The sequence below is a fragment of the Salvelinus namaycush genome, chromosome 6 (assembly GCF_016432855.1).
Source record: "Salvelinus namaycush isolate Seneca chromosome 6, SaNama_1.0, whole genome shotgun sequence".
Classification (NCBI taxonomy): domain Eukaryota; kingdom Metazoa; phylum Chordata; class Actinopteri; order Salmoniformes; family Salmonidae; genus Salvelinus; species Salvelinus namaycush.
In genome coordinates this window covers 46,786,546-46,812,896 of record NC_052312.1, presented here as the reverse complement: position 1 = coordinate 46,812,896, position 26,351 = coordinate 46,786,546, and the positions used below count along the sequence as shown (strand labels likewise).

Here is a 26,351-nt window from a genome sequence, read left to right as displayed (position 1 = left end):
TACATACAGTAGGTGTTGAGGTTAAGGCCGGGCAAACAGTGATCCTGTTAGGTCAACATGTTCATACAGTAGGTGTTGAGGTTAAGGCCGGGCAAACAGTGATCCTGTTAGGTCAACTTGTACATACAGTAGGTGTTGAGGTTAAGGCCAGGCAAACAGTGATCCTGTTAGGTCAACATGTACATACAGTAGGTGTTGAGGTTAAGGCCGGGCAAACAGTGATCCTGTTAGGTCAACTTGTACTAAGGTCACCACTATGTGGTAAGGTCAATTAACACGCTCTTATTTTGTAGGCGTTCCAAACCATTCTCTACTGCCCTACTTGCTTCTCCAACTACCAAAATACGCTGACAGATCTTTTAAAGAGCAGGTTTAAACACACTTATGGACTTCGCACCGATTGAACTTCCATTTATTATTATGTTATGTCTCATGTGTAACTATGAATGCTGCCAGCTTGGTCAGAGCTCACTGGAAAAAAGATGTCAATCTCAATGTGACTTCTCTGGTTAAAGACACACACACACACACACACACACACACACACACACACACACACACACACACACACACACACACACACACACACACACACACACACACACACACACACACACACACACACCTCTATCAAATAGGATCTGGGTCAACAAACTGTTGAATTCCAAAATACTGTACCTCAGATCTACTCAAAGACCCCTCCTCTCCTACACCCCTCCCCCTTAAAATCTCAAAGTCTCCCCGCTCGCAGAGTTGTAGATATGGATTGTGGCAGTCTTGTGTAACGGTGCTGAGGTGTGCCCAGGGCCCGAATCAAACACCTCTGAACAAAGAGGTTTAACGGCACCATGCAATTTTAATGTGGGAATAATGCTGTTGAATGCTGGGGATGAATCATTGATGGGTTAGCCCCCCCCCCCCAACTCCTAGGAGCAAAAGGGGCTATGGGGGGGTAGAAGAGGCTGGTATAACCAGAGGATGGAGGGTGGCTCCAGATACCTTTCAGTCAGTCAGTGAAGTAGTACCACCTTTCTATAGGAGTTGAGCCCTTCTCACACCTGGCCAATGAGGACGCCTGGTGTGACCTGTACTAAAGCTAAGCTGCTTCTCTCACTATGGAGACAGCAAAAGCAAATGTGAATTCTAATTATTATTATAGCTTTGTTTTCCGCTAAAGAATCAAACGCAAGATCAGGTTGTGGAGAACATAATTTCTGGCAGAAAATGCTATTAATGGACTGTGTTAGCAGGAAGAGGACATCTTAACTAATTTATTTTGTTGTTTACAGAAATGACAATTAACTAGAGGGGAAAAACACACTCCTCCCCAGAGGCAGGCAGACAACATGAGGAAATGTATCAGGTGTGAAATGATCTCCAGTGCTGGAGCCTGAGGGCATATAGGACCTGTGCTGCGTCATCCTAATGGTGAGCTGCTCTAGAGATTATGTGTAGGCAAAGAAATATAGTTACTAGAATGGACACACCCATTCAAAGTCAACATTCTGTGATGAGTGGATTCCATTTCTATGGTGACAGAAGAGAGGGACACACTCCATAAGTGCAACACATTCAATCACACAACCAGCCATGTGTTAAGTCATCTACATGTTGATAAGGCTACTAAGTTAATGGTGTGAATGCATCTCACCTCTGATAAAAGGGTAGTAGTATTGAAAAGAAAGGAGAGAAGAGGCCTAGACAGCTGCCAGTGGGTGATACATCTTCACTTTCGTCTAGGCGTAATGTACCCAGCCGGTAAAACACTGGTATCCCTCTGGGACCGGTTCGTACATAAAACGGCATCCGTTTCCTCCTTAAGTAGTTTTAATAGCGTGCTGCTGGATTTTGGGGAGGGGATATGCGTACTGTCTTCTGCCTTAATAAAACTAGATTTTCCACAACCGTTTTCAGATATATTCCGGAAGATGCACACTGGAGGCAGTCTGTTGTTTACCCCTGGCTGAGCACGAGCACAACATCAGGAAGTAGCAGTAACCCCTCTAGCATGGTGGTGGAAAATTAGGTTTATTTTCCCATTTTTGGGGGAGGGAGCAAAAATTTATAGAAGGAGGTGTGAGAGTGAGTGAGTGAGAGGCTCAGTTGGTAGAACATGGCATTTGCCATGCCAGGGTTGTAGGTTCGATTCCCACAGGGGAACAATATGAAAAATGTAGGCACTCACTGCTGTAAGTCGCTCTGGATAAGAGCGTAAGCTAAATGATTAAAATGTAAATGGAGAGAGAGAGGAGTAAGCGAACAAAACAGATATGACCTCAATCATTAAGAGTGATCTAAAATAGAGAAAGAAGTCCAAATGTCAGGCAGAGGAGAGACAGATGCTGGGAGAAGGTTAATGCTATCACTATATTATCAAGCAACAGTGGGAATATAAACCTCTGCCTTAGCAACACGCACCAATTACTAGCCAAACAAGGAGAGGGAGCCTAGCCAACAGGGTCATGGTACAACAATTATTTGTATTTATTATGGATCCCCATTAGCTGGTGCCAGCAGCTACTCTTGCTGGGGTCCAGCAAAATTAATGCAGTTTATACAATTTGAAAACAATACATTCACAGATTTCAGGCCTCTCAGGCCCCTTCACCACTACCACATATCTACAGTACAGAATGTGTATAGAGTGCGGCAGGTAGCCTAGCGGTTAGAGTGCTGGGCCAGTAACCGAAAGGTTGCTGGATCGAATCCCCGAGCTGACAAGGTAAAAATCTGTCATTCTGCCCCTGACAAGGCAGTTAACCCACTGTTCCTAGGCAGTCATTGTAAATAATAATTTGCTCTTAACTGACTTGCCTAGTTAAATAAAGGTAAATTTTTTTATGTTATCGTGTGTGTGTGTGTACGCATGCATGTGTCTGTGCCTATGTTTGTGTTGCTTCACAGTCTCCGCTGTTCCATAAGGTGTGTTTTTATTTAAAGGGAAAGTTCTGCTTTCTGAAGTTCCTCATCTCTAGTTGGAACTTTGAAGTGCCATTGTGGGACAAATGTGATGTCTGTGATAGTACATACACACTTCACTTAACACACTTCACTTAACACTGGAACCGCTGGGCCTCCAAGGACCCCTCTTCAAGCTAGTGAGTAGTCATTCTGACTGCAACATTCTAACACTGTAATTAATACATTTCATATAGGCTCACAAAAATGTTCTTTTGGTTGTGTTTATGATGGTCTCAGGTAACATGAGAACAATAGCAATTTCATTAGTTTATGTTACTGTAAAACATGTCAATAATAAAACAAAAAAATAATGAATCAAGTTTTCAATCAACTGTATTTTTGGAGGCTGTGTTACAACTATTAAACAGAAAGCATGTGTGCTGGACAGGGTTGCACATTTTGGGGAATATTCAGAGGTGGAAACTTTCCGTGGGAATTAACGTGAATATATGCTAATTAATATTAATACCATTCAAATGTAGATGTTTTTTGCACTGTATATATTTACCATATCATATGGAGACAGAAACATAAACCTTTTACCTTATCATAAGTAGACATAAAGCCCTTGCTTGGAAGTGTACTTCGACAGACTGCCAAGAACCTTGCCCTCATCCAGGCCAAGGTGTCGAGACACAGTAGTGACAACTCCATAGGGCTTGTTGATCTCCGCAACAGACAGGATGGGGGCGTCCAACATGTACGCTGCAGCGTATATGGGCTTCAGGCAGAAGTCTTCACGCTTTTTGATGCATTTCAGAACTGCAGTTTCCTCTGCTTGGAGCAACATTGACGTGGGCAGGGCAGTATGGATTTATTCTCTTACATCTGCAAGCAGAGTCTGAACATCAGACAGGGTGGCATTGTCTCCCTCAATCAGTGCAATGGCTACTGCAATAGGTTTCAGGCTGCTTACCACTCTCTCCCAAAATACATTATCGAGGAAGATCCTCTTGATGGGGCTGTCCATATCGGCAGACTGTGATATGGCCATTTCTTGAAGAGACGCCTTCCCCTCCAGGAGACTGTCAAACATGACAACACCACCCCAACGGGTGTTGCTGGGCAGCTTCAATGTGGTGCTCTTATTCTTATAACTTTGCTTGGTGAGGTAGATTGCTGCTATAACTTGATGACTCTTCACATACCTAACCATTTCCTTGGCTCTCTTGTAGAGTGTATCCATTATTTTCAGTGCCATGATGTCCTTGAGGAGCAGATTCAATGCATGAGCAGCACAACCAATGGGTGAAGGACTCCTCCGATTTAGACCAAGCAGCCTTCATGTTCACAGCATTGTCTATCACCAGTGCAAATACCTTCTGTTGTCCAAGGTCATTGCCTGTGAGCATCAGAGGGGAACCAGTTGCATACACAGCTCGAGCAAGACATTCATCAGCATTTCTCTGACTACGTTCCTCCATTGAGTAAAAAAAACATCAGATTCCAGGAGGACCATGAGCTGTTGCTATCGATAAGGTGTCTGAGTCATAATTTTCACCTCGAATAGAAGTAGAGGGACTTTTGTCAGAGGTTGCTTGTTGTGAGCGCTGAGGGAACTTTATGCAGTTGGCCAGATGATTCTGCATCTTTGTTGCATTCTTCACATATGATTTGGCACAGTACTTGCAAATGTACACAGCTTTTCCTTCTACATTAGCTGCAGTGAAATGTCTCCACACATCAGATAGTGCCCGTGGCTTACCCGAAAGCATGTAGTCCTTGGCTCAGACAGTGTAGTAGTGTGGGCTCAATAGCATCTCAATAGTGTGCAAGATCTTGAGAAACAGCTGTACATGTGATGGAAGAGTGCACTGTGCATGGAGGGGGTTTCAATTCCATTGAATTGGGGATAGTTTAACCAAAATATGCCACAAGACCTCGAATTGCCTTGTTCACTGTTTTAAGCTAACTCTTTTGATGAATTTAAGCAAAATTCCCCAAATTCCCGGGCTGAACTTCCCATGGAAAATGTTCGGGAAAATTCCAGAAATTTACCGGAAGGTTTCCGACCCTTTGCAACCCTAGTGCTGGAACACCCTAACATATCATTTTTACAAGGGCAAAATTAAAATACCCCAACTACCAAGATGCACAGTCAACAAGACCAACGGTCAAATTATGAAAACATCAGTAGCCACATTATAAAGCACAAAGTGGCCTTGATAAATAGTGAAAATCTGCACAAATTCAACAATGGTATTACAATGAACAGAAATGGCGATTTGACAGCAGTCAAAAATAGTAAATTATTGTCAGCTTGTGCTTACATGGTGTGCATCTTCACATAACGGCATAAGTTGGAGCGTGTCCATGTCACAAACAAGGAAAGCCGGTGAGTGTGCGTTGCTGAGATGTAGGGCCTGCTCTCTCAGTGATGACATTTTGTGCTGCTAATCGGCCCGTAGCATTGTCACCAGCTTGTTCTATCATTTCATCTCTCCTGTCTCAGCGTTTCACTTGGTGGAGGCGCAGGCACCTGCTCAGTGCGTACCGTTACGGCTGAGGATCAGAACAATCAGCAGAAATGCCAGGATATGCATTTCTTCCCCAACATCCGAGTCATTTTCATTCAGATCTCGTAGCAGAGCTAACGCAGCATGTACATCCCATTCGTCTTGGTCTTCTTGCCATTGTAAATTACAGACGCTCACACTGTGTATTACAAGTAGACCAGAGTAGACTGATAAAACTGCTTGGATTCAGTGGACTGAGAGTACATACCATATAGAGATTCTAATTAGAATAGATCAATACAATAGAATGACCCGCCCTGTTCTTCATTCACAACTGGTGATGACCTAGGCCTAATTACGCATCCTCTTACCCTCACTCATCAACTCAACCTTTCTCCCTCATCATACTTTTACTTCATTTAATTCATCTGTTGTTGTATCTGTGAAATTAGTGTCGGTATAGTTTAACCGGTTCAGTTTCGTGGAAATGATCAGCGTGATTATCAACGGACCACGGCACCTTCAATTCAACTGTCGGGAGGGGCAACGGAGGAAAACCTTTAAAAAAGACATTCCCTCCTAAAACTGATTAATATTAAGATTCTAAGAATGACAGTGTGTGATAGACTTATTTAGGAAAAGTCAAGACGGAGGGGGTCAAAAAAAATGGCAGAGTAATAAAAAAAATGGCAGAGTAATAAACTCAGCAAAAAAAGAAACGTCCTCTCACGGTCAACTGCATTTATTTCCAGCAAACTTAACATGTGTAAATATTTGTATGAACATAAGATTCAACAACTGAGACATAAACTGAACAAGTTCCACAGACATGTGACTAACAGAAGTGGAATAATGTGTCCCTGAACAAAGGGGGGGTTCAACATCAAAAGTAACAGTCAGTATCTGGTGTGGCCACCAGCTGCATCAAGTACTGCAGTGCATCTCCTCATGGACTGCACCAGATTTGCCCATTCTTGCTGTGAAATGTTACCCCACTCTTCCACCAAGGCACCTGGAAGTTTCCGGACATTTCTGGGGGGGGGGGGGGCTCTAGCCCTCACCCTCCAATCCAACAGGTCCCAGACATGCTCTGAGATCCGAGCTCTTCGCTGGCCATTGCAGAACACTGACATTCCTGTCTTGCAGGAAAACACGCACAGAACGAGCAGTATGGCTAGTGGCATTGTCATGCTGGAAGGTCATGTCAGGATGAGCCTGCAAGAAGGGTACCACGAGGGAGGAGGATGTCTTCCCTGTAACGCACAGCGTTGAGATTTCCTGCAATAACAAGCTCAGTCCAATGATGCTGTGACACACCGCCCCAGACCATGACAGACCCTCCACCTCCAAAATCGATCCTGCTCCAGAGTACAGGCCTTGGTGTAACGCTCATTCCTTCGACGATAAACGCAAATCCGACCATCACCCCTGGTGAGACAAAACCGCAACTCGTCAGTGAAGAGCACTTTTTGCCAGTCCTGTCTGGTCCAGCGACGGTGGGTTTGTGCCCATAGGCGACGTTGTTGCCGGTGATGTCTGGTGAGGACCTGCCTTACAACAGGCCTACAAGCCCTCAGTCCAGCCTCTCTCAGCCTATTGCGGACAGTCTGAGCACTGATGGAGGGGTTGTGCGTTCCTGGTGTAACTCGGGCAGTTGTTGTTGCCATCCTGTACCTGTCCCGCAGGTGTGATGTTTGGATGTACCGATCCTGTGCAGGTTTTGTTACAGCTGCCCGTCCTGTCTCCCTGTAGTGCGGTCTTAGGTGTCTCACAGTACGGACATTGCAATTTATTGCCCTGGACACATCTGCAGTCCTCATGCCTCCTTGCAGCATGCCTAAGGCACATTCACGCAGATGAGCAGGGACCCTGGGCATCTTTCTTTTGGTGTTTTTCAGAGTCAGTAGAAAGGCCTCTTTGTGTCCTAAGTTTTCATAACTGTGACCTTAATTGCCTACCGTCTGTAAGCTGTTAGTGTCTTAAGGTCTGTTCCACATGTGCATGTTCATTAATTGTTTATGGTTCATTGAACAAGCAAGGGAAACAATGTTTAAACCCTTTACAATGAAGATCTGTGAAGTTTTGGATTTTTACGAATTATCTTTGAAAGACAGGGTCCTGAAAAAGGGACGTTTCTTTTATTGCTGATCATACATCTCAAGCAAAAAACACCTGTAACCCACTCACCAGCTTTCATTGTTTATGTGACATGGACATGCCCCAACTGATGCCAATGCCTGAAGACTCATACCATGTAAGCACGGGCTGACAAAAATGGACTATTTGATTGCTGCCATATCGACACTTATATTCACTATAATGCCATTGTTTAAGCAGTCCAAATGACTGCTCCAGTGGTTCTGGTGTTAAACACAGTGGCACTCAGAGACACCTACTGCCACATTCACCACAGTGACACCTGGACTCACCACTGTGTCCCACTTAATTCAACGTAGGCATGCCCGGTGGTGACAGGAACAACCTGAGAAGTGAGACCTGTGTCTGTCTGTCCCTGTCTGAGTATCAGTCTGAGTGGCATCCTCACTGAGCCTCTTTTTTCTCCCACAGCGCTTAGGGGCCACCACAGGTCAACCCCAATCAGAGGGCACAGCAGTGAGTGCTGACAAAGCAGAGGAGAAGAGGGACAGAGAGGAGAAAGAGATAAGAGCTGTGTGGTATTTGAGAGGAAGAGGAGAGTAGAGGTAAATATAGAGGCTAGGAGGTCGAGAGAGAGAAGTGGTAAATATAGAGGAGAGGTCAAGAGAGAGAATAGAAGAGGTAAATATAGAGGATAGAAGTCAGAGCGAGAGAGAGAATATGAGGTCGAGAGCGAGAAGAGTACTGCATATTTCTTTCACTCTGCAGCCTTTCTGCTCTGACGCCTCTCAGAGGAGTCTTCAGAAAATCTGCTCCCTGCAGCCACCCCGCCTTAAATGAGATAGGGCCGCCCGCAAATGAACACTCCACACATATTCTGTGTGTGTATGAGAATGAGAGAGGGACTGAAAGTGTGTATATGAGATATTCCTGAAGCCCATTTTGTGTGTTCTAACAGAGGTAGTAAGCAGTAGTAGCAGTTTCACTGCAGATATCTAAATTTAATGAAGCATGGCACCATCTGGCCAGCTCAGTGGTGACACCAAACACACACACACTAGGTTGGGCGATATACCGTATAGTGGTATTTTTTTCCGAAATAATGACGGCATGATCTTCAATACAGTATAATATTTGATTTATTGAGGCAACTCACAGGGGCTGTGGGGGTGCGCGCTACGCCACTGCTTATTTAAATAAAGTTTCAATCAAAAAAAGGAACTAGACAAGTCAGTTAAGAACAACTTCTTATGACGGCCTACCCCGGCCAAACCCAAACAACGCTGGGCCAATTGTGCGCCGCCCTATGGGACTCCCAATCACTGACTGATGTAATACAGCCTGGACTCGAACCAGGGACTGTAGTGACGCCTCTTGCACTGAGCCGCAGTGCCTTATACTTAACTTATAGTGGTGCAGCGGTCTAACTATAAGAAATCTTAGAGGTGTCAAAAACATGTTGTCCGGCTCAGGACTCCAGCTATGGATTTAGTTTGGTAACTTGCTAGCTAAGTGGCTAGATGTCAACATCAAGCTTCTTGGTTACAGCAGAGACATTCAATCCCCTTCTGGATCAAGATCCCTGTTGCCTAGTTTTGTGCACTTCCGGTAATACTGTATACCCTGGTATGGTATGAACATCTGGATACAACACACACAACAGGAATGATAGAGGAGGGAATGAGTGAACTACTGCAAAGTGAGACATTTACATTTACATTTAAGTCATTTAGCAGACGCTCTTATCCAGAGCGACTTACAAATTGGAAAGTTCATACATATTCATCCTGGTCCCCCCGTGGGGAATGAACCCACAACCCTGGCGTTGCAAGCGCCATGCTCTACCAACTGAGCCACACGGGACCCAGGTAAGTTCACAGGTCACTAATTGCCTGTGACAGCTTCACACTATGGGTTTGACCAACGGTCAATTGATTCATAACTCCACACCTTGACTCAGTCAGTTTTTACTACAGTCAACACTACCAGTTAAGTTTAAAACAATCCAATCTTAGGCTAGCTGGTCATGACACCTCTATTCCAGCACAGGTTCCTGATCACAAGTAGTCTGCTAAACACCATCGCAGTTCAATTACCTTTGATGGAGAAGCTGTGAAAGAGCCTTCTGTGCCGACATCTCTTTCAATTAAAAGATAATGGTGGACCTTTTCCCCAATAAATTCAAATGAATAGAAAACTCAAAGATATATATTTTTTTCTTCTTTTAAACAGACATGACATATTAAGGATGAAAAATTAGCAGAGAAGGAAGATTTGATATCCTGGAGAGGAGAGAAGGCCAATGCCACAGAGTAGAGAGTCAGCCTACTGTACCATTCATCTTCCAACTCAAAGACCTTACAGAGTAGAGTCAGCCTACTGTACCATTCATCTTCCAACTCAAAGACCTTACAGAGTAGAGTCAGCCTACTGTACCATTCATCTTCCAACTCAAAGACCTTACAGAGTAGAGTCAGCCTACTGTACCATTCATCTTCCAACTCAAAGACCTTACAGAGTAGAGTCAGCCTACTGTACCATTCATCTTCCAACTCAAAGACCTTACAGAGTAGAGTCAGCCTACTGTACCATTCATCTTCCAACTCAAAGACCTTACAGAGTAGAGTCAGCCTACTGTACCATTCATCTTCCAACTCAAAGACCTTACATGCAGACCAAACCAGCTCTGCGCGTGCGTCTGCGTGTGACACCACGCATGTAAATGTTGTCTATCCCAACCAGACACCTTCATGACACGCAGGTTAAAAAACCAACAATATTAATTTGGGGAGAGGTCGAAACACACATGAAATATTCATGGACATGTAGCTAGGTTGCTAGGTAGCTAGGTTGCTGCTACTAGATCATTTGTCCTGGGAGATAAACAATGGGTTGTTATTTTATCTAAAATGCACATGGTGCTTTTCTGTTTTTGCTGGATCTTTGAAGAAGTCTGACCCATGTTGAGTCACACAAAATCACGTGTTCTCTACTCTGACAATCCACAGATAAAAAGGGGAAACCTAGTTTGTTAATCTCCTCATTCATTCTTCTTCTATGGATTTTATATGGTGGTTGGCAACCAACTTTAAGGTGTATTACCACCGCCAAAAGGACTGAGTGTGGACCTCCATCTTTCAATCACCCACGTGTGTATATGCTCCTAAAAACCAATGAGGAGATGGGAGAGGCGGGACTTGCAGCGTGTCACACGTCCAAAATAGAACCAAGTTCTATTTTAGTGCCTGGCTAAGCAGACACTCGTTGGCGCTCGCATGCAATTAGGAAGAAATGATTGAATAACGTGTAAATGTATTTTGCAACGCAGGCGGTGTGGTCAGCATGTTTGGCCCTTCTGTTAACAGCTACAGTTGCTGAAAATCCACATCCAACATCCTGGAGACTCTGTTCCAAACTGTATGCTGGCCATTTGCGTCAACCACCTCTTCCCCCTCCACCATTTTGAAAAGTGAACATTCACACAATGTCTTCAGGCCTAAACATGAGTGAGTCACACAACAAAGGGAGTTAAACATCTTATAGTGGATTATCTTCTTCAAGTCTCACTCCCAAGACTCGTTGGCTCTACTAAAGCCAAATGAAAACACAAACATCATAAAAGAAGTCAGAGAGGAGAGAACTTGGTGGGGACACGACATTAAGGGAAATATTGATTCTGTCCATCCAAGCAGCACAGCATCATGGTCAATAAAGCTCCGTACTTTCCTTTAATGGTGCTGCTTCCCCAATGGCACCCTATTCCCTATATAGTGCACTAAATGTTACCAGAACCCTATGGGCCCTGGTCAAAAGTAGTGAACTATATAAGGAATAGGGTGCCATTTGGGACTCAGGCCTGGGAAATGCGACAGGCACTACCTCTTCCCATCCCTGTTGCTTCAGCCAACAATGCCATATAAACCAAGACAGATGCTCGTTCTAAATTCTATTTTATTATGGCTGACAGGAAATACATTTCTTTATCAATAGCAATTTGTCCAGGTTAGTGCCTGGGCCCGACTGGAAAGACCAGCCAGATCAACAAAGATGACCCATAAAGCTGTTTTACTAATGTTTACTCCACGGTATTAAGAGGGACACACACACACACACACACATCGTTGGAGGGCATGCGTGCTGGCAAACAGCTTACAGATGATTGCTTTTAAATTTTGAATGACCGTTGTTCATAAAAAGTAACAAAAAGCACCTAAAACAGTGAAGAGGTAAACCAAATAAGTGGAGGACTTGAGGCAGTCTGAGTGAGCACACAGCTACATCACCATCATAATGAACAGAATTAATTGCAGGCCACAATTTACACTCAAATTGGTACAGTAAATTTACTTCTCTGAATAGAGGTCCATAGACAACACACATTTATGTCAATAAAAGACAAAACAACTCAAAAACTAAACAATGTTCCTGTGAATAGCCCCCCTTAAACACACCTCAAAAAACCTTAATAGCCATAGCCTAATGCTAGCGCCTCCCATTCACTCTATAGGGGCATTTCCCATCCATACTGTAATAGCAGCTACATTAAGCGCTAGGCTAAACGACTTAGTCATTCACTGGTAAGTCTTTGGAGCCCATCCAGTACCATTAGAGGGGAAGGATGTGTTTATCAGACTTGATGGGACATGCACCTGCTCTATTGTGGCGAAGAGGGGAGGAAAAGGGAGTTTTGCAACCCAAATGACACCCTATTTCCGACATAGCACACTACTTTTGACCAGAGTGCAATGGCTACACCTATGGGCCCTGGTCAAAAGTAGTGCACTATATAGTGAATAGGGAGCCATTTGGGATGCAGCCGAGAAGTGGGGAAGGCGCTGGGAAGGAAGCCACGATGCCTCATCAAGGCTGGCTAATAGATCACCCACTCAGCGCCCAGGAAATTACATCTCGATGGCGCCCTCTCCCAGGCATGATTAATTGAGCCCCAAAAATAGTATAGGAGGTAAGGGGGACGAAATAAACGCTGATGTGCTTCGGGAAAATAAATAGATTGAACACATGTGGGAGAAGGGATGAATCTGACCTTTTTTACTATTAATGGAACACAGAATTGGCAGGGGGTTTCTGCAAAAGTGTGCTTTCTCTCCCTTTCTTTTGGGATCAGGAAACTATACAGTACATTCAGAAAGTATTCACACCCAATGACTTGTTCCAGTTTGTTGTGTTCCAAAGTGAGATTAAAATGGATTTAATTGCCATTTGTCGTCAATGATCTAGACCAAGGTAGGCAAGGAATTGGTAGGCAAGGAATTGTGGCAGATAACTTGTGACCACTGTGAAACTGATAACAGAGAAGGAAGTCTCCCCACCTAGGAGGGGAGAAACCTTGGGCTTGTAGTAGATTGTATAACAGGTGGCAGGCAATGTATGAGAAGGACTTGTGAACTATATTGTCATTGTATTAGAGGAGGAGGGACATTTATGACGAAATGAGAGGTATATAAACCAATGTACATGTAATGACAGGGAGAGTGCTCTCGTAAATAAACTTTCTGACTATTGTGGCTGGGCCTCCGTCTGATTCATTTCAACCAGTTTCTTACAAATTCTGGGTTTCAGGCTGAGTAATTAATTCAATTGGGTATTATGAACAACTGAGAACAAAATTCTCGTAACATAATTATATGAAAAGTAAAACACTAATATACTGCATCTTGATTATATAAGTACTCAACCATGTTAGAATCACCTTTGGCAGCGATTACAGCTGTGAGTCTTTCTGGGTAAGTCTAAGAGCATTCCACACCTGGAATGTGCAACATTTTCCCATTATCATTTTCAAAATTCTTCAAGCTCTGTCAAATTGGTAAAAAAAAGTAAAAACTAACTCAGCCAATCAGGAACATTCACTGTCTTCTTGGTAAGCAACGTCAGCTCAGATTTGGCCTTGTGTTTCAGGTTATTGTCCTGCTGAAAGGTGAATTAATCTCCCAGTGTCTGGTGGAAAACAGACTGAACTATGTTACGTTTCTTTTTTATCCTGAATAAATCTTTTAGGACTGGAGAGTTTAAGAATACCCATAGCATGATGCAGCCACCACTATGCTTGAAAATATGGAGAGTGGTACTACTCAGTAATGTGTTATATTAGATTTGCCTCAAACATAACACTTTGTATTCAGGAAAACAATTGAATTGCTTTGCCACATTTTTTGCAGTATTACTTCAGATGCATGTTTTGAAATATTTTTATTCTGTACAAGTTTCCTTCTTTTCACTCTGTCAATAAGGTTAGTCTTGTGGAGTAACTACAATGTTGTTGATCCAACCCCAGTTTTTATCACAGCCATTAAACTATGCAAATGTTTTAAAGTCACCATTGGCGTCATGGTGAAATCCCGGAGCGGTTTCCTTTCTGAGTTAGGAAGGAGTCTATCTTTTTAGTGACTGGGTGTATTGGCACACCATCCAAAGTGTAATTAATAACTTCACCATGCTCAAAGGGATATTCAATGTCTAATTTGCTTATTTTTACCCATCGACCAACAGGTGCCCTTCTTTGCAAGTCATTGGAAAACCTCCCTGGTCTTTGTGACTGAATGTGTGTTTGAAATTCACTGCTCGACTGAGGGACCTTACAGATAATTGTATGTGTGTGGTACAGAGATGAGGTAGTCATTCAAAAATCATGTTAAACAATATTATTACACACAGAGTGAGTCCATGCAACTTATTAGGTGAATAGTTAAGCAAATGTTTGTTACTGAACGTATTCAGGCCTGCCATAACAAAGGGGTTGAATATTTATTGACGCAAGACATGTCAGCTTTTCATTTCTTATTAAATTTGTAAAATTCTCGAAAAACATAATTCCAATTTGAAATGGGGTACTGTGTGAAGGCCAGTGACAACAAATCTCAATTTAATCCATTTTAAATTCAGGCTGTAACAACAAAATGTGGAAAAAGTCAAGGGGTGTGAATACTTTCTGAAGACTCTGTACATACAGCATGAAATGCATTATTTTACTAAGTCAATAATATGTATTTATTGACAATGTTTTGCCGTCAAACTGGTGGCAGTTGTGAAAAACGTCAATAGTTGGAAGAGTTGCAGTTGTAATTTAAAATAATGTCATTGGGGGTTAGATGCTTTTTCATTAATTAGGCTATTTTCTCATGAACCATACCCACTGGGAAAACACTGGTTTAATCAACGCTGTTTCCACATAGAAATTCATGGACAATAGACAAAAAAATGAATACATTTTTTAAATATTCAAGTATAAATTACCAAAAAGACGATGTGATTGCCATAGATTTTCTGTTAATGACCAAAATTACTGAAGATTCCAGTAACTTTGGTAAATTACCATTGGCTTCACAACCCTTCAAAGAACGCAACAAACCAAAGGACCAATCAGAGAAGTAGAGGGTGTGGCTCAGTCCCATAGAGGTTAATGGAAGGGCTAAGGTCAGGGGTGGGGCTTAGACAGGATACATTCTAACACCTACTGCATTGCTTTGTATGAGGCTGTTCGAGGACAGTTACTGTACTACAGTGGACAGGTAAGGCTGATGTGGTGGTGTTTAACCATGGTGGTTCATAGGGATGTGTGTGTGTGTGTGTGTGTGTGTGTGTGTGTGTGTGTGTGTGTGTCTCACCATGCTTGCAGCTCCTGCTCAGCCTTCGCCCTCTCCTTCAACAGGCCTTTCTGCAGATCCTCTGTGATCTTCTTCCTCAGCTCCTCTTCATCAACTATAGGAGAGAGACAGACAGATAGGCCAGGGTGAGGCACTGTGGACCAGTGTGTGTGTGTGTGTGAAATGTACTGTATGATGTGCCTGTTTACCATGCGTATGTTGACTAGCTGTGGGCAATAAAACATGGTGTGTGTACTGTGAGGGTAGTGAGGTGGGACTGGCCTCTAGCCTCTCAGGCTCTCTAGCCTTATGAGCTATACAGCCAGAAGAGAGGAGGGCTATACAGCCAGAAGAGAGGGCTATACAGCCAGAAGAGAGGAGGGTTAGATCTGCCACGCACCACCAATCACCTGCGCTATTAAAACCTCATCACATACTCACACACAACCTCCCCACACATTATTTTTTATAGCTTTACTTTTCCCCCAATCTCCCAAACTCCTTGTATTTATGTTACTGGCGTCATGACGTGTTTGACCGTGTGTCTTCTTGGTCCTATCTTGGCAGGTAATTAAGCATGAAAGTAAGACGTGTGGCGAGCTAAGAGGCCAAGACGTGCTCTGAAGGCAGAAGTGCCATGCGGTGTGTCGGTGCAGCAGCAACACTGCAGTGCTGGGAGAGAGAGAGAGGGGTGTGTGCTTACAGATGACTCAAGTGAGACTGGCGCATTACAGAGAGATGGGATAATCGCCATTGTCAGAGAGCCTGTTATTACCAGGTAGACCCGGTCGCAGTGTAACGGTGAAGGACACACACACACCGAAATTGGCTGGCTGGCTAACTCTCATTTGCTGAACAAGTGGTACACCTATAATCTCTAACACACTGTAGAGCAGAGCAGGAAATCCCTTGGAGACTGTTTGTGACTGGAGCTTGTTACAGCCCAGCTTCTAGTCTGCTGGGTACCCCCCCTTTGGTCCTGAGAAGGATAGGACCTAAAATAAAAATCCCCTCTAATGGAGGGATAGAGGAAAGAGAGAGGGAGGGGAACAGACAGGGATAGAGGGATGAGTGTAGGAGGGAGGAAAATGAGGCATGAAGCCTCTCTCTTCAATTCCCTGGATCTGTGGTTAAGTCAGCTTCACTTGAGAGATGTCCTTGGCATGGCGCTTCCATGTGTGTGTGTGTGTGTGTGTGCGCGTGAGCATGCGGAGCACCCCCCTAGGAGTGCAGTAGTCTCAGTCTCTACTGAGTTAATTAAACTCTCAGGCTAACAGAGCCCAGGCACAAGCAGGTGTCCTTCCCTGTGTTAGCTAAATAGTGCATAATAGTCAACCTGACTCATTACTAAGACCCCTCCTTGCTTCAGGTGAGTCATTATCTCAGACCGGATTGACACATTAAAATAGACGAGCATGCTATTGCAGCTCTGTTACAATAATTCTAAATGGGGCCTTAAGTCAATGGGAACTTATGTTCCCTTTGAGTATCAACGAAGGTGTCTACAGCCTTCCCTCCTGTCTTTCCTGTGCCCTCTACTGACTGTCACATAAATAAAAACAGAGGCTAGAATCCTTCCAAAAGTAAGTGTCAAAAGGAGGGTCTAAGTACCTTATACTGCCACTTCTCATCAAGGCCAAGAATAGATAGCTTCTTGTTACCGTGACGATGCCCGGCTCAATACCAAATTTCTCTGCGGGCAAGGCATTAATCAAACAGTGGGTTGAGGGTAATGGATGCCGGGGTTAGGAGCCCCTCCATGTATCATCTCTCCGGGACGCTGATATTTGATAAGTGAATTAAAGATACGGTTCTTAAAACAGAAAAGAGCTCCACAGGTAGTCCTCTGGAGTCCCAGCCTGCTGCAAGTAAGGTCAATCCTGTTTCTCCCTCTCTCTCATTTTCTCCTTCTCTCTGTCTAACCACCTGCCTCTCTTTGTCTCTCCTTCCATCTCTTTTCCTTCCTCTCCCTCCTGTTCTCCCCCTCTCTCCAACCTAATTTCAGAGAACAGAATGAGAGTGTAAAGGCAGGTGGACAGAAAGCCGTCTGTAGAAACTTGGAGAGAGAATGCAAAGGGAATGTTGTCATGTTGTGCAAAAAACATGCGGCAAATAGTGTATTCCTCAGCGTACACATCACTGACCATCTGAAATAGTGTATTCCTCAGCGTACACATCACTGACCATCTGAAATAGTGTATTCCTCAGAGTACACATCACTGACCATCTGAAATAGTGTATTCCTCAGAGTACACATCACTGCCCATCTGAAATAGTGTATTCCTCAGCATACACATCACTGACCATCTGAAATGGTCAACTGCAGGGCTCTCTAGAGGGTGGTGTGGTCTTCCCAACACATCACCGGGGCAAACTACCTGCCCTCCAGGACACCTACAGCACCCAATGTCACAGGAAGGCAAAAAAAATCATCAAGGACATCAACCACCCGAGCCAGGGCCTCACCTCATCCAGAAGGCGAGGTCAGTACAGGTGCATCAAAGCTGGGACTGGGAGACAGAAGCTGTTTTTCTATCTCAAGGCCATCAGACTGTTAAATAGCCACCACCCGGTTACTCAACCCTGCACCTTAGAGGTTACTGCCCTATATAGATAGAATCACTGGTCACTTAATAAATGGAACAATAGTCTCTTGTTTACATACTGTTTTAATCATCTCATATGTATATACTGTATTCTATTCTACTGTATGTAAGTCAATGCCACTCCGACATTTCGCAATCTGATATTCATATATTTCTTAATTCCATTCTTTCATATGTGTGTATTGTTAGGTAATACTGCATTGTTGTAGCTTGGAACACAAGCATTTCACTACACCAGCAATAACATCTGCTAAATATGTTATTGACCAATAAAATATAATTTGATTGTGATGACGCTAATCAGTCGAGAAAGTTTGAAAACATGGTAAACAAATGACCGCAATCACTTCAATTGATCCTGAAAGAGAGTAGGCCCAGCACAACTGTCACCCAGAATCCATCAGAAACACTACCTGTAGACCGAACTGCTGACAGCAAACACATTATCTGAAGCAGGCTGAGAGAGTGTTGGAAGACTACAGAGAAATAAACCTGTGTAATCGGTCTTGACTGGAATCCATTTTACAGCCTCTCCAGACTACACTTACATTATCATTGGATGTTATGTAGCGTTTGGCCTGACTCAACAATTCTGGTGGTCTTACACCATTTTGTGAAGACTATGGACCAAACTGCGTAGGTCTGCAATTACAGCCGTCCTCCTCATCATCATCATCATCATCATTATACTCCATGTTCTCCCCGTAGTTCCCTACTCTAAGGAAAAGGGAGTCAGCCGTAGAATGGGTTCTGATAGGATAAACATAACAAGGGTCCTTTGGGCACTCCATCGGCTAGGCAGGGGTCATAAACAATTCCAGATCAACAGAGCCCCCGTGTCAATCCTGAGTAGAACATGGAAATGTTAAAGAGATTAAAAACTCATCTTTGAGATTTTTCTTCCCCCTCACCCCCTAAACCCCAGTGAGAAAAAACATCTAGAAAGGAGCTCTTTCTTGGCAGAAGGAGATAGACGGGAGGCAAATTGCATTTCTCATCAGACGTTTCATTAACCCTGTGACCCGCATAGAGGGCATAATCTGCAACATTACCACTTCTGCACGCCTCACACTCACCACCACGCTGCACACGCACTGTTTCCAACACCTTCAAAAAGAAAAACTACCCTCGTAGCCGCTGTCTCGTGCAAAAACGTACATCTTTTCATTTCACCGATTTGCTCCCCCACCTTCGCCTGTAATTTAATCACAAGAATAACTGATCACTTCCCATTTGATGATGAAGACCAGGGAAGCCATTTTAGAGGGATAATTATGCGTTGGCAGGTGTTTTATACCGCTCCACTCATCTTACACCTCTCTCTCCCTAGTCATCTTTAAGCAGGCTATTAAGCCGGGCTAGCCAGTGTGTGGGCGCAGGAGTATGAATATTTATAGCCTGCATAGAGCGGTGTAGGAGGCTCAACCTTGACCATACTGTAATCAGCACACACGCGACTAGGCCGTGATTTAGAGACAGCCAAGAGGTCTAACTCCATACCACCACTCGTGGGCACACAATCAACACCCCCCCCCCCTCCCCATTAAATTGCAACCTTTATGAAAAATGTGGTATTGGGCTCGAGCCTTGGTGACTATTTAATTAACAAGACTTGCAGAATTGCAAGACAGCAGAGTTTTTCCAAAAAGATAAGACGCGATCGTTACGCCAAGTTGACTTTTTCCTGTTGAGTGCATTTAAACAGTGTATAAAACATTAGGAACACCTCTTTCCATGACAGACCAGTTGAAAGCTATGATACCTTATTGATGTCACCTGTTAAATCCACTTCAATCAGTGTAGATGAAGGGGAGGAGACAAGTTAAAGAACATGGATTGTGTGCCATTCAGAGGGTGAATGGTCAAGACCAAAGATTGAAGTGGTCTTGGAACGGGGTATGGTAGTAGGTGCCAGGCGCACTGGTTTGAATGTGTCAACAACCGCAACGCTGCTGGGTTCATCACGGCCAACAGTTTCCCTTGTGTATCAAGAATGGCCCACCACCCAAAGGACATCCAGACAATCTCACACAACTGTAGGAAGCATTGGAGTCAAGATGGGCCAGCATCCCTGTGGAACGCTTTCGACACCTTGTAGTCTATGCCCGACAAATTGAGGCTGTTCTGAGGGCAAATGGGGGTGGAACTCAATATTAGGAAGGTGTTCCTAATGTTTTGTGCACTAAGTGTATAATGAACATGGGACAACCTTGAAAACATGTGGCCTTTCTTCCAATGTCGACTTACATCACTGTGCTTATAGGCCACCCATGTTGAGAGAATAATTTGAAGCCGTCACAAGAACACAACAAATGAAGGTTATAGCACTAGAAAAGCTCCACCTGTGTACTGCAGTCATCTAGTAACCAAACCACCATGCACCTGACGAACCGCTGACGTAAAAAATATATAGTACTTTCTACCACACATACTGAGGGAAGGAAGAGGAGAGAGAGAAATCTTTATCCTCCAACTCAAAGCTCATTAGTCAGATGTGAGTATTATTACTGTCTGGTGACGTGGGCAGGAACAGAACACAACTCTCACTCTGATTGCAATGGTAACCTGTGTGGAAATTAATATGCAGCTCTGCATTACCTAACATACCAACTTAGGTAAGTTAGGAGAGAAACTGACTTACTCATGCACCAAAACATACAACTTGATTTGTACTTGGTTACAGTGACTTATTGATAGGTCTGGGGTCTGTTACTTTCACCTAAATTCAAAAAGACACGTGGTCCAACCATGACCCGTATCGAAAGATGTGGAGCTCAATCAACGGTTAAAAACAAAACTACACTACCAAAAACACTAGCTGCAATTAGGCTAGCTTCGCTAGAGCTCCCTGGTTGCCTTTGCCTCATCTCAACTGTCAAGTCTGGACATACTGTATACATACTGTACTGGGGCGGCAGGTAGTCTAGTGGTTAGGGTGGCGAGCCAGCAACCAAAAGTTTGAAAGTTAGAATCCCGGGTCCAACTGGAAAAATCTGACGGGAACTGAGCTGGCAACCGGAGGGTTGCTGGTATCAAATTCTACATGCCATTTCCTGCCATTGTGCCCTTGAGCAAGGCACTTAACCCCCCATAACAAGAGCTCCCTGCGTGTCCAGGGTGGCATCCTACCGCACCTCTCCAAAACCTGTATTGGTATGTATGCATGTGTGTGTCTTAAAAAGCAGAAGTCAGATTTCAGTTGGACCTTCTGTGCAATTAACCAATAAAGTGATCTTAATGTGATGATGAATAGGGGGAAAATGACACGCAAGGCATAATAGACCTCTCATCTGTTAGTACTATAAACAAGGGTCCTTTACTGACCGAAAAGGAGCAAAAATTTAAATATAAAAAAATAAAAAAATAAAGAGTATTACCTTTTGCAAAGACACTAAAGACAATTCTTAAAAAGTAGCTTTTTAAGTGGAACTAGCTGACACTTTTTTTCAATATTACACAATCCCCCAAAAAACAGTTCATACAAATCCCTGATAAAAAATGTAGAGAGACATTGCCGTGTTTCTCTTTTAATCTGCAAAGCAATTAACGTGGACAAGAGGGAGTGATTTTTTGACAGACAGAAAAACAGAGAGCGATTGCGTGAATAGCCGGGCGCTAATGAAAACAGATTTATACAAAAGTGTTTTTGTTAAGAACGTGTGAATAGCATGCCGTTACAAGACCAATTGTATTAACAATGTCTTCAAGTAGACAGCCCAAACAGCATATTAAGAAAGACCTGATAGCGTTAACTTACAGTACAGCATGGCTGACAGTTGATAAGTGGCTTGGGAGTTTTTCTAGGGAGATTTCTATTCCAGATGAACACTTAAGCAGCGAACGCACACCCACAGCCTTTTCATAATGATGCCCGGCTGGATTGTTGTGTGAAACTGAGGTGGTGTCGTTTTAATCACCAGAGGCAGTGCAGCGTGCCTTTAAGATGGCCACTTTTTAATTATCACACCCATTGTGTGCCGTCAAGGATGGGGAAACCTCTTCGCCCACCGTTGTCATCATCTGTAATGGAACCTCCCACGTCCCTATCGTTTCCTGCCTTACCTTCAACGTCCTTTCCCTATGGCAAAGACCTGATACACTCCGATACCAGTGTAAGGTGACCCTTAACACGCAAGATGCAAAGCAGCCCTAAGCAAATGGGCTAGTGGAGGGAAAGAATGCATCACATTTAACAGTGGAAAACAGTCAAAAAATATTAAAGGATTTCCACAAAACAGAGGAGGAAAAAGGGGCAATGGTTTCAGCTGCCTAGTGTGCTAAAATATAGGAAATGGGCTTAAGTGCGGCATCAATTCATTAACTATATTACAAGTAAGAATTAATCGTTTCATTAGCGCTTTGGTGATGCCAATGAATCATAATACCAGAGGCCACTGTGAGAGGAATCCTGAGAACGAAGACTAATTACAATCAGAGGGGAGAGAACATTTGTGCTGTATGCGTGGGCTGACTTAAAAGTAAGGTCAAGATTCCCAAATGATCACTGAGTACAGATCCCAAAAGCTGGACTTCTAACCCACTGAACAGTGTGATGCCTGGGGTCATGACTGTGACCTGCTATGTGAACATGTCAATTTAAGCCAAATTGCTTTAGCTCATTTCAGAGGAAGTGGAGGCAGCAGTACGATTGGCCACCTCTGAATTAGTTACGAGGTGGTCAAATACCAGCACACAGTGCAATAATCCAACTGAACCAGTAAATTAACTGACAGTCTCATTGACAGTTTGAGTGGTGTGAATGAATGCATGCATGTCATGTAAGCATGGTGCCACCGAGACCCTTATGGCTGTACACTATAGACCCTTTTTCAGTACACGACACACTGACGTCACGCAAAGATGAGCGCAACTCTTGGCAGCAGTAAGAAAGCCGTCGAAATCTGCGCACATTCAACATAGCCTAGATTTAAATTTTTATTACTTCTAAACCAAAAAAATTGAAAAGATGTTTTGATTATTGCTTCAACTGTCACTAAGATTATATTTGGTTGTGATCTTTACAAAATAATTATTTTGGATGCAGCAGTTGTTAGTTAGAATGTTAACACTCGTTGATATAGGATGTAGCAAAAGCTAGCCAAATAGCCATTTTACTGGTTGAAGTGTTTTTTAAGTATAATGCAGTTGATTTGCGATGATGACAAACATAGTAAGCAGGACATTCATACAAGCCTTAAAATCCAATTATAATCCAAAAGTAGTGTGAAATGCACTCAAGCAACATGTAAAGAGTTATTTTGCTGCCGTTCTATAACAACTCCCCCTTGTTCTGCCACCAACTTGCGCACGTCGCCCTTGTGCGGCAATGTTTGTAAACACATTAAGGAGACCCTTATGTCTGTACGCTATAGTAGAACTCACCTGCATGTGCTGCTGCAGCCACTGGTTCTGGCTCTAGGGTGGGAGGAGGAAGAGGGGGGCCAACAACTTCCACTGGTTCTGGGGCAGGAGGAGGAGCAAAAGCTTCCACTGGGGGCTGAGGAGGAGGGGCAATGGGTTCACAAGGGGGAGGAGCAATGAATTCAGCTGGGGGAGGAGGCGGAGCGATGGGTTTGACTGCAGGCTGCAGGGAGAAAGCTTCCATTGGAAGAGCAGCAGACTCAACAGCAGGGGAGGAAGAAATGGATGCCAATGAAGAGGAAAGGCGAGGAGGAGCAATGGGCTCAATTACAGGAGGGGGAGGAGGTGCAATAAGCTCAATTACGGGAGGGGGAGGAGGTGCAATAAGCTCACTTACGGGAGGAGCAGCGGGTTTGATTACAGAAGGATCAGCAATGGGTTCGATTACAGGAGAACAAGCAACAAGTTTGACTACAGGAGGAGAAGCAAAAGGTTCGATTACGGGAGGAGAAGCAAAAGGTTTGATTACGGGAGGAGAAGCAAAAGGTTTGATTACGGGAGGAGAAGCAAAAGGTTTGATTACGGGAGGAGAAGCAAAAGGTTTGATTACGGGAGGAGAAGCAAAAGGTTTGATTACGGGAGGAGAAGCAAAAGGTTTGATTACAGGAGGAGGAGCAAAAGGTTCGATTACAGGAGGAGAAGCAACAGGTTTGATTATAGGAGAAGCTACAGGTTTGATTACAGGAGGATCAGCAACGGGTTCGATTACAAGAGGAGGTGCAGGGATGGTATTGAGTTCCACAGCAACAGGAGCGGGAACAGGGAGGGGAGCCAGGGGTTCAACCTGCGGTGGGAGGGTTACCTGCTCAACAGATGCAGGTGGTTGAGGGGACGCCACAGGCTTTAAAGCAGCTAGGGTAGGAGGCGGGATCACCATGTCAATGATGGTTGGAGCTGCTACCTGTTCCATGGGGGGTGGAAGTGGAGGAGGGGCCACTACTTCAGTGACAGGTGCAGGAGGTTGAGGTGGTAGTGCGATGGGTTCTATGGGTGGAAGCGAGGTGATGGGATCGAAGGGGGGTCTGAGGGGAGGCACTGGAATGAGGAGGGGGGAGGGAGCCGCAACAGGGGGTGGGACCTGTGGAAGGGAGGGGGGAAGAAGGGGAGCTATGGGCTCCCTCATTCGGTTGATGACATTCTCAGAGAGCTGCAGAAGAGAGAGAAGAGCAATATGTGAGAGAAAACCAACAGGAGAGAAAAAAGCACAACTAACAAGGATACCAGATCTGAGCAACACTAAACACTTCAACTGCACCACACACCAAAGTCTAAAAGGCGAGTTCTCACAATTTACTTGCCAAGCCAACTTAATCACACAAGAGTACAACTCTAGGTGCACTAGCTCTATTACAACAGCCTGAGCAGTGTTATCCCAAATTGCATTTAACAGTGGCACACACCGCTGCTAAAATGTGTCCACCCCCCCAATTAGTTAGGCCTAGGCTAGCCTTGATCATGACCCCGTTCCATTACATAACACATATGAGTGATTGGACGAAGGCATCGGTCTGAACATTAACAGGCGTTGCTTGCGGTATGGTTTTGGAAGCATAAAGACCTTGTCTTTCATATCAGCGAGAAATCATTTCAAAAACCAAAAAAAGGTTAAATAGATACACACCTTGATAGGGTTAGTGTTCCCACACGGCCATATCTCCATGTTACAGCACTTGTTTACGGAAGACTAGAGGTAACCGACGACCTGTGTTAATTAGCTATCTAGCAACTCTGGAAGTGTAGTGGGAGTGTAGTTTAGTCGAATGGCGGCACCCATAGCTGTATGGATCTGTGCAAACCTGCTACAGTAAGTGTATATTTTACATTTAAAGGACACTTCCTTGCTGATAAAAGGGCCATGTGTTTCAAAAGCCGTATGACAAGCAATGATTATTGACATTTCTAAATGTTAAAACACAGAGTCTTGATTGTGGTTGGCTGAAAACTGTAGAACGAAGGCAGAATGCTGCCATTGTATAACACTGGTTGTGATATGTGGGTGTACAATCTACAACCGTAAGGTATATTTTGTTTATTTTTGTGTACAAGCACGCGTGGCAAGAATGCAGAAGGAAAACACCCCCACACACCAGCAGGTTATTCCATGTAAACAATAAACATTGTCTTGAGTCTTCTAGCAACAAGGTGCTTCACATTAGGCATTTTCGTGCCAACTAGTCTTAACTTGAAACTAAAGCCTCTCAACCTATATTTAACTTCAATAGGCACGCAGGGTCCATTGCAACAGTTAAACACTTATCAGCTTACACGTCAGACAGAAAGTACACGACACGTGTTTTGCATGACATGGATCTAATGGTGCAACATGGACTAAACTAATGTTAATAACAAGGTCATAAAATAAAAGTATTATCTATTATAAACTAAATGTCGTCATTACTAAGAACTTGGCCTAGCTGTATCCAGTCATTCATAATTTAGACAACGCGAGGCCATTGCATAAACCCCAGTGTCAAACTGACAGCAAGTTAGCTAGCCTAGCTACCATAACAAACGTTACTCTGGCATAACATTGCCTATTTGTTTGGTAATAAGGATATAATAATGCAGTCAGTCGTTCCTATCATTTTTAACGCGCTTCAATACTTCCGAGCAGCATTTGGTTATGCAGTAATTCATTGTTGTTATCCTTTCAGCACTCACCCTTATGCCCTTCACAACTGTGATGTTGTCATTTTCATCCGACTCAAAGGAGACGCGGCGCGTGCTATTGTTCGCTCCCATCTCTGACTACAATCAGCGAAAGTGATACCTAACTGCACGCAATGGAAATTGTTGTCATCCACCTGTTTTTAGCCAAAATGTTCAAGTCGTACACCGGGGACAGGGAGCTACAGGGCCGCACACACGGACACACTTCCGTAGCATGCCAGCTGTCCAATAAAGGCTGCGTTTATTGGAGGTGCGAATACGTCTTCTGCAACAGAGATGTCCATTGGTTGGGGAATATTTTAAGAGCCAAAAGGTAATTACAGTGCACTTTCAATTGTGTGTGCATACACATTAACCAACAAATACATAGATAATTGGTGGGGAGAAGAAAGACATGATGTAACCCACTCAAAATAAATACAACACTTTATAGTTAGCTATATATAAATATATATTAGGTCTTTAAAACCATACAATTGTTAATCTGTTTGGATTATACTTTCAAAAGACAGAGGAGTTTGGACTATCTGTCATAT

General features: G+C 43.7%; 1 protein-coding gene across 1 annotated transcript in view; it reads right to left on the bottom strand.

Annotated features, from left to right (window-relative positions):
* Positions 1-26,033, bottom strand: part of chchd3a (coiled-coil-helix-coiled-coil-helix domain containing 3a) — a 94,554-nt gene extending 68,521 nt beyond the window's left edge. The window contains exons 1-4 of the mRNA XM_038996741.1: positions 25,807-26,033; positions 23,948-24,292; positions 23,107-23,221; positions 15,140-15,233 (exon numbers count right to left, since the gene is read on the bottom strand). Coding sequence (XP_038852669.1) covers positions 15,140-15,233; positions 23,107-23,221; positions 23,948-24,292; positions 25,807-25,887 — 635 coding nt within the window. The 5' untranslated portion in view covers positions 25,888-26,033. The remainder of the gene's footprint in view (positions 1-15,139; positions 15,234-23,106; positions 23,222-23,947; positions 24,293-25,806) is intronic.
* Between the last annotated feature and the right edge of the window lie 318 nt (positions 26,034-26,351).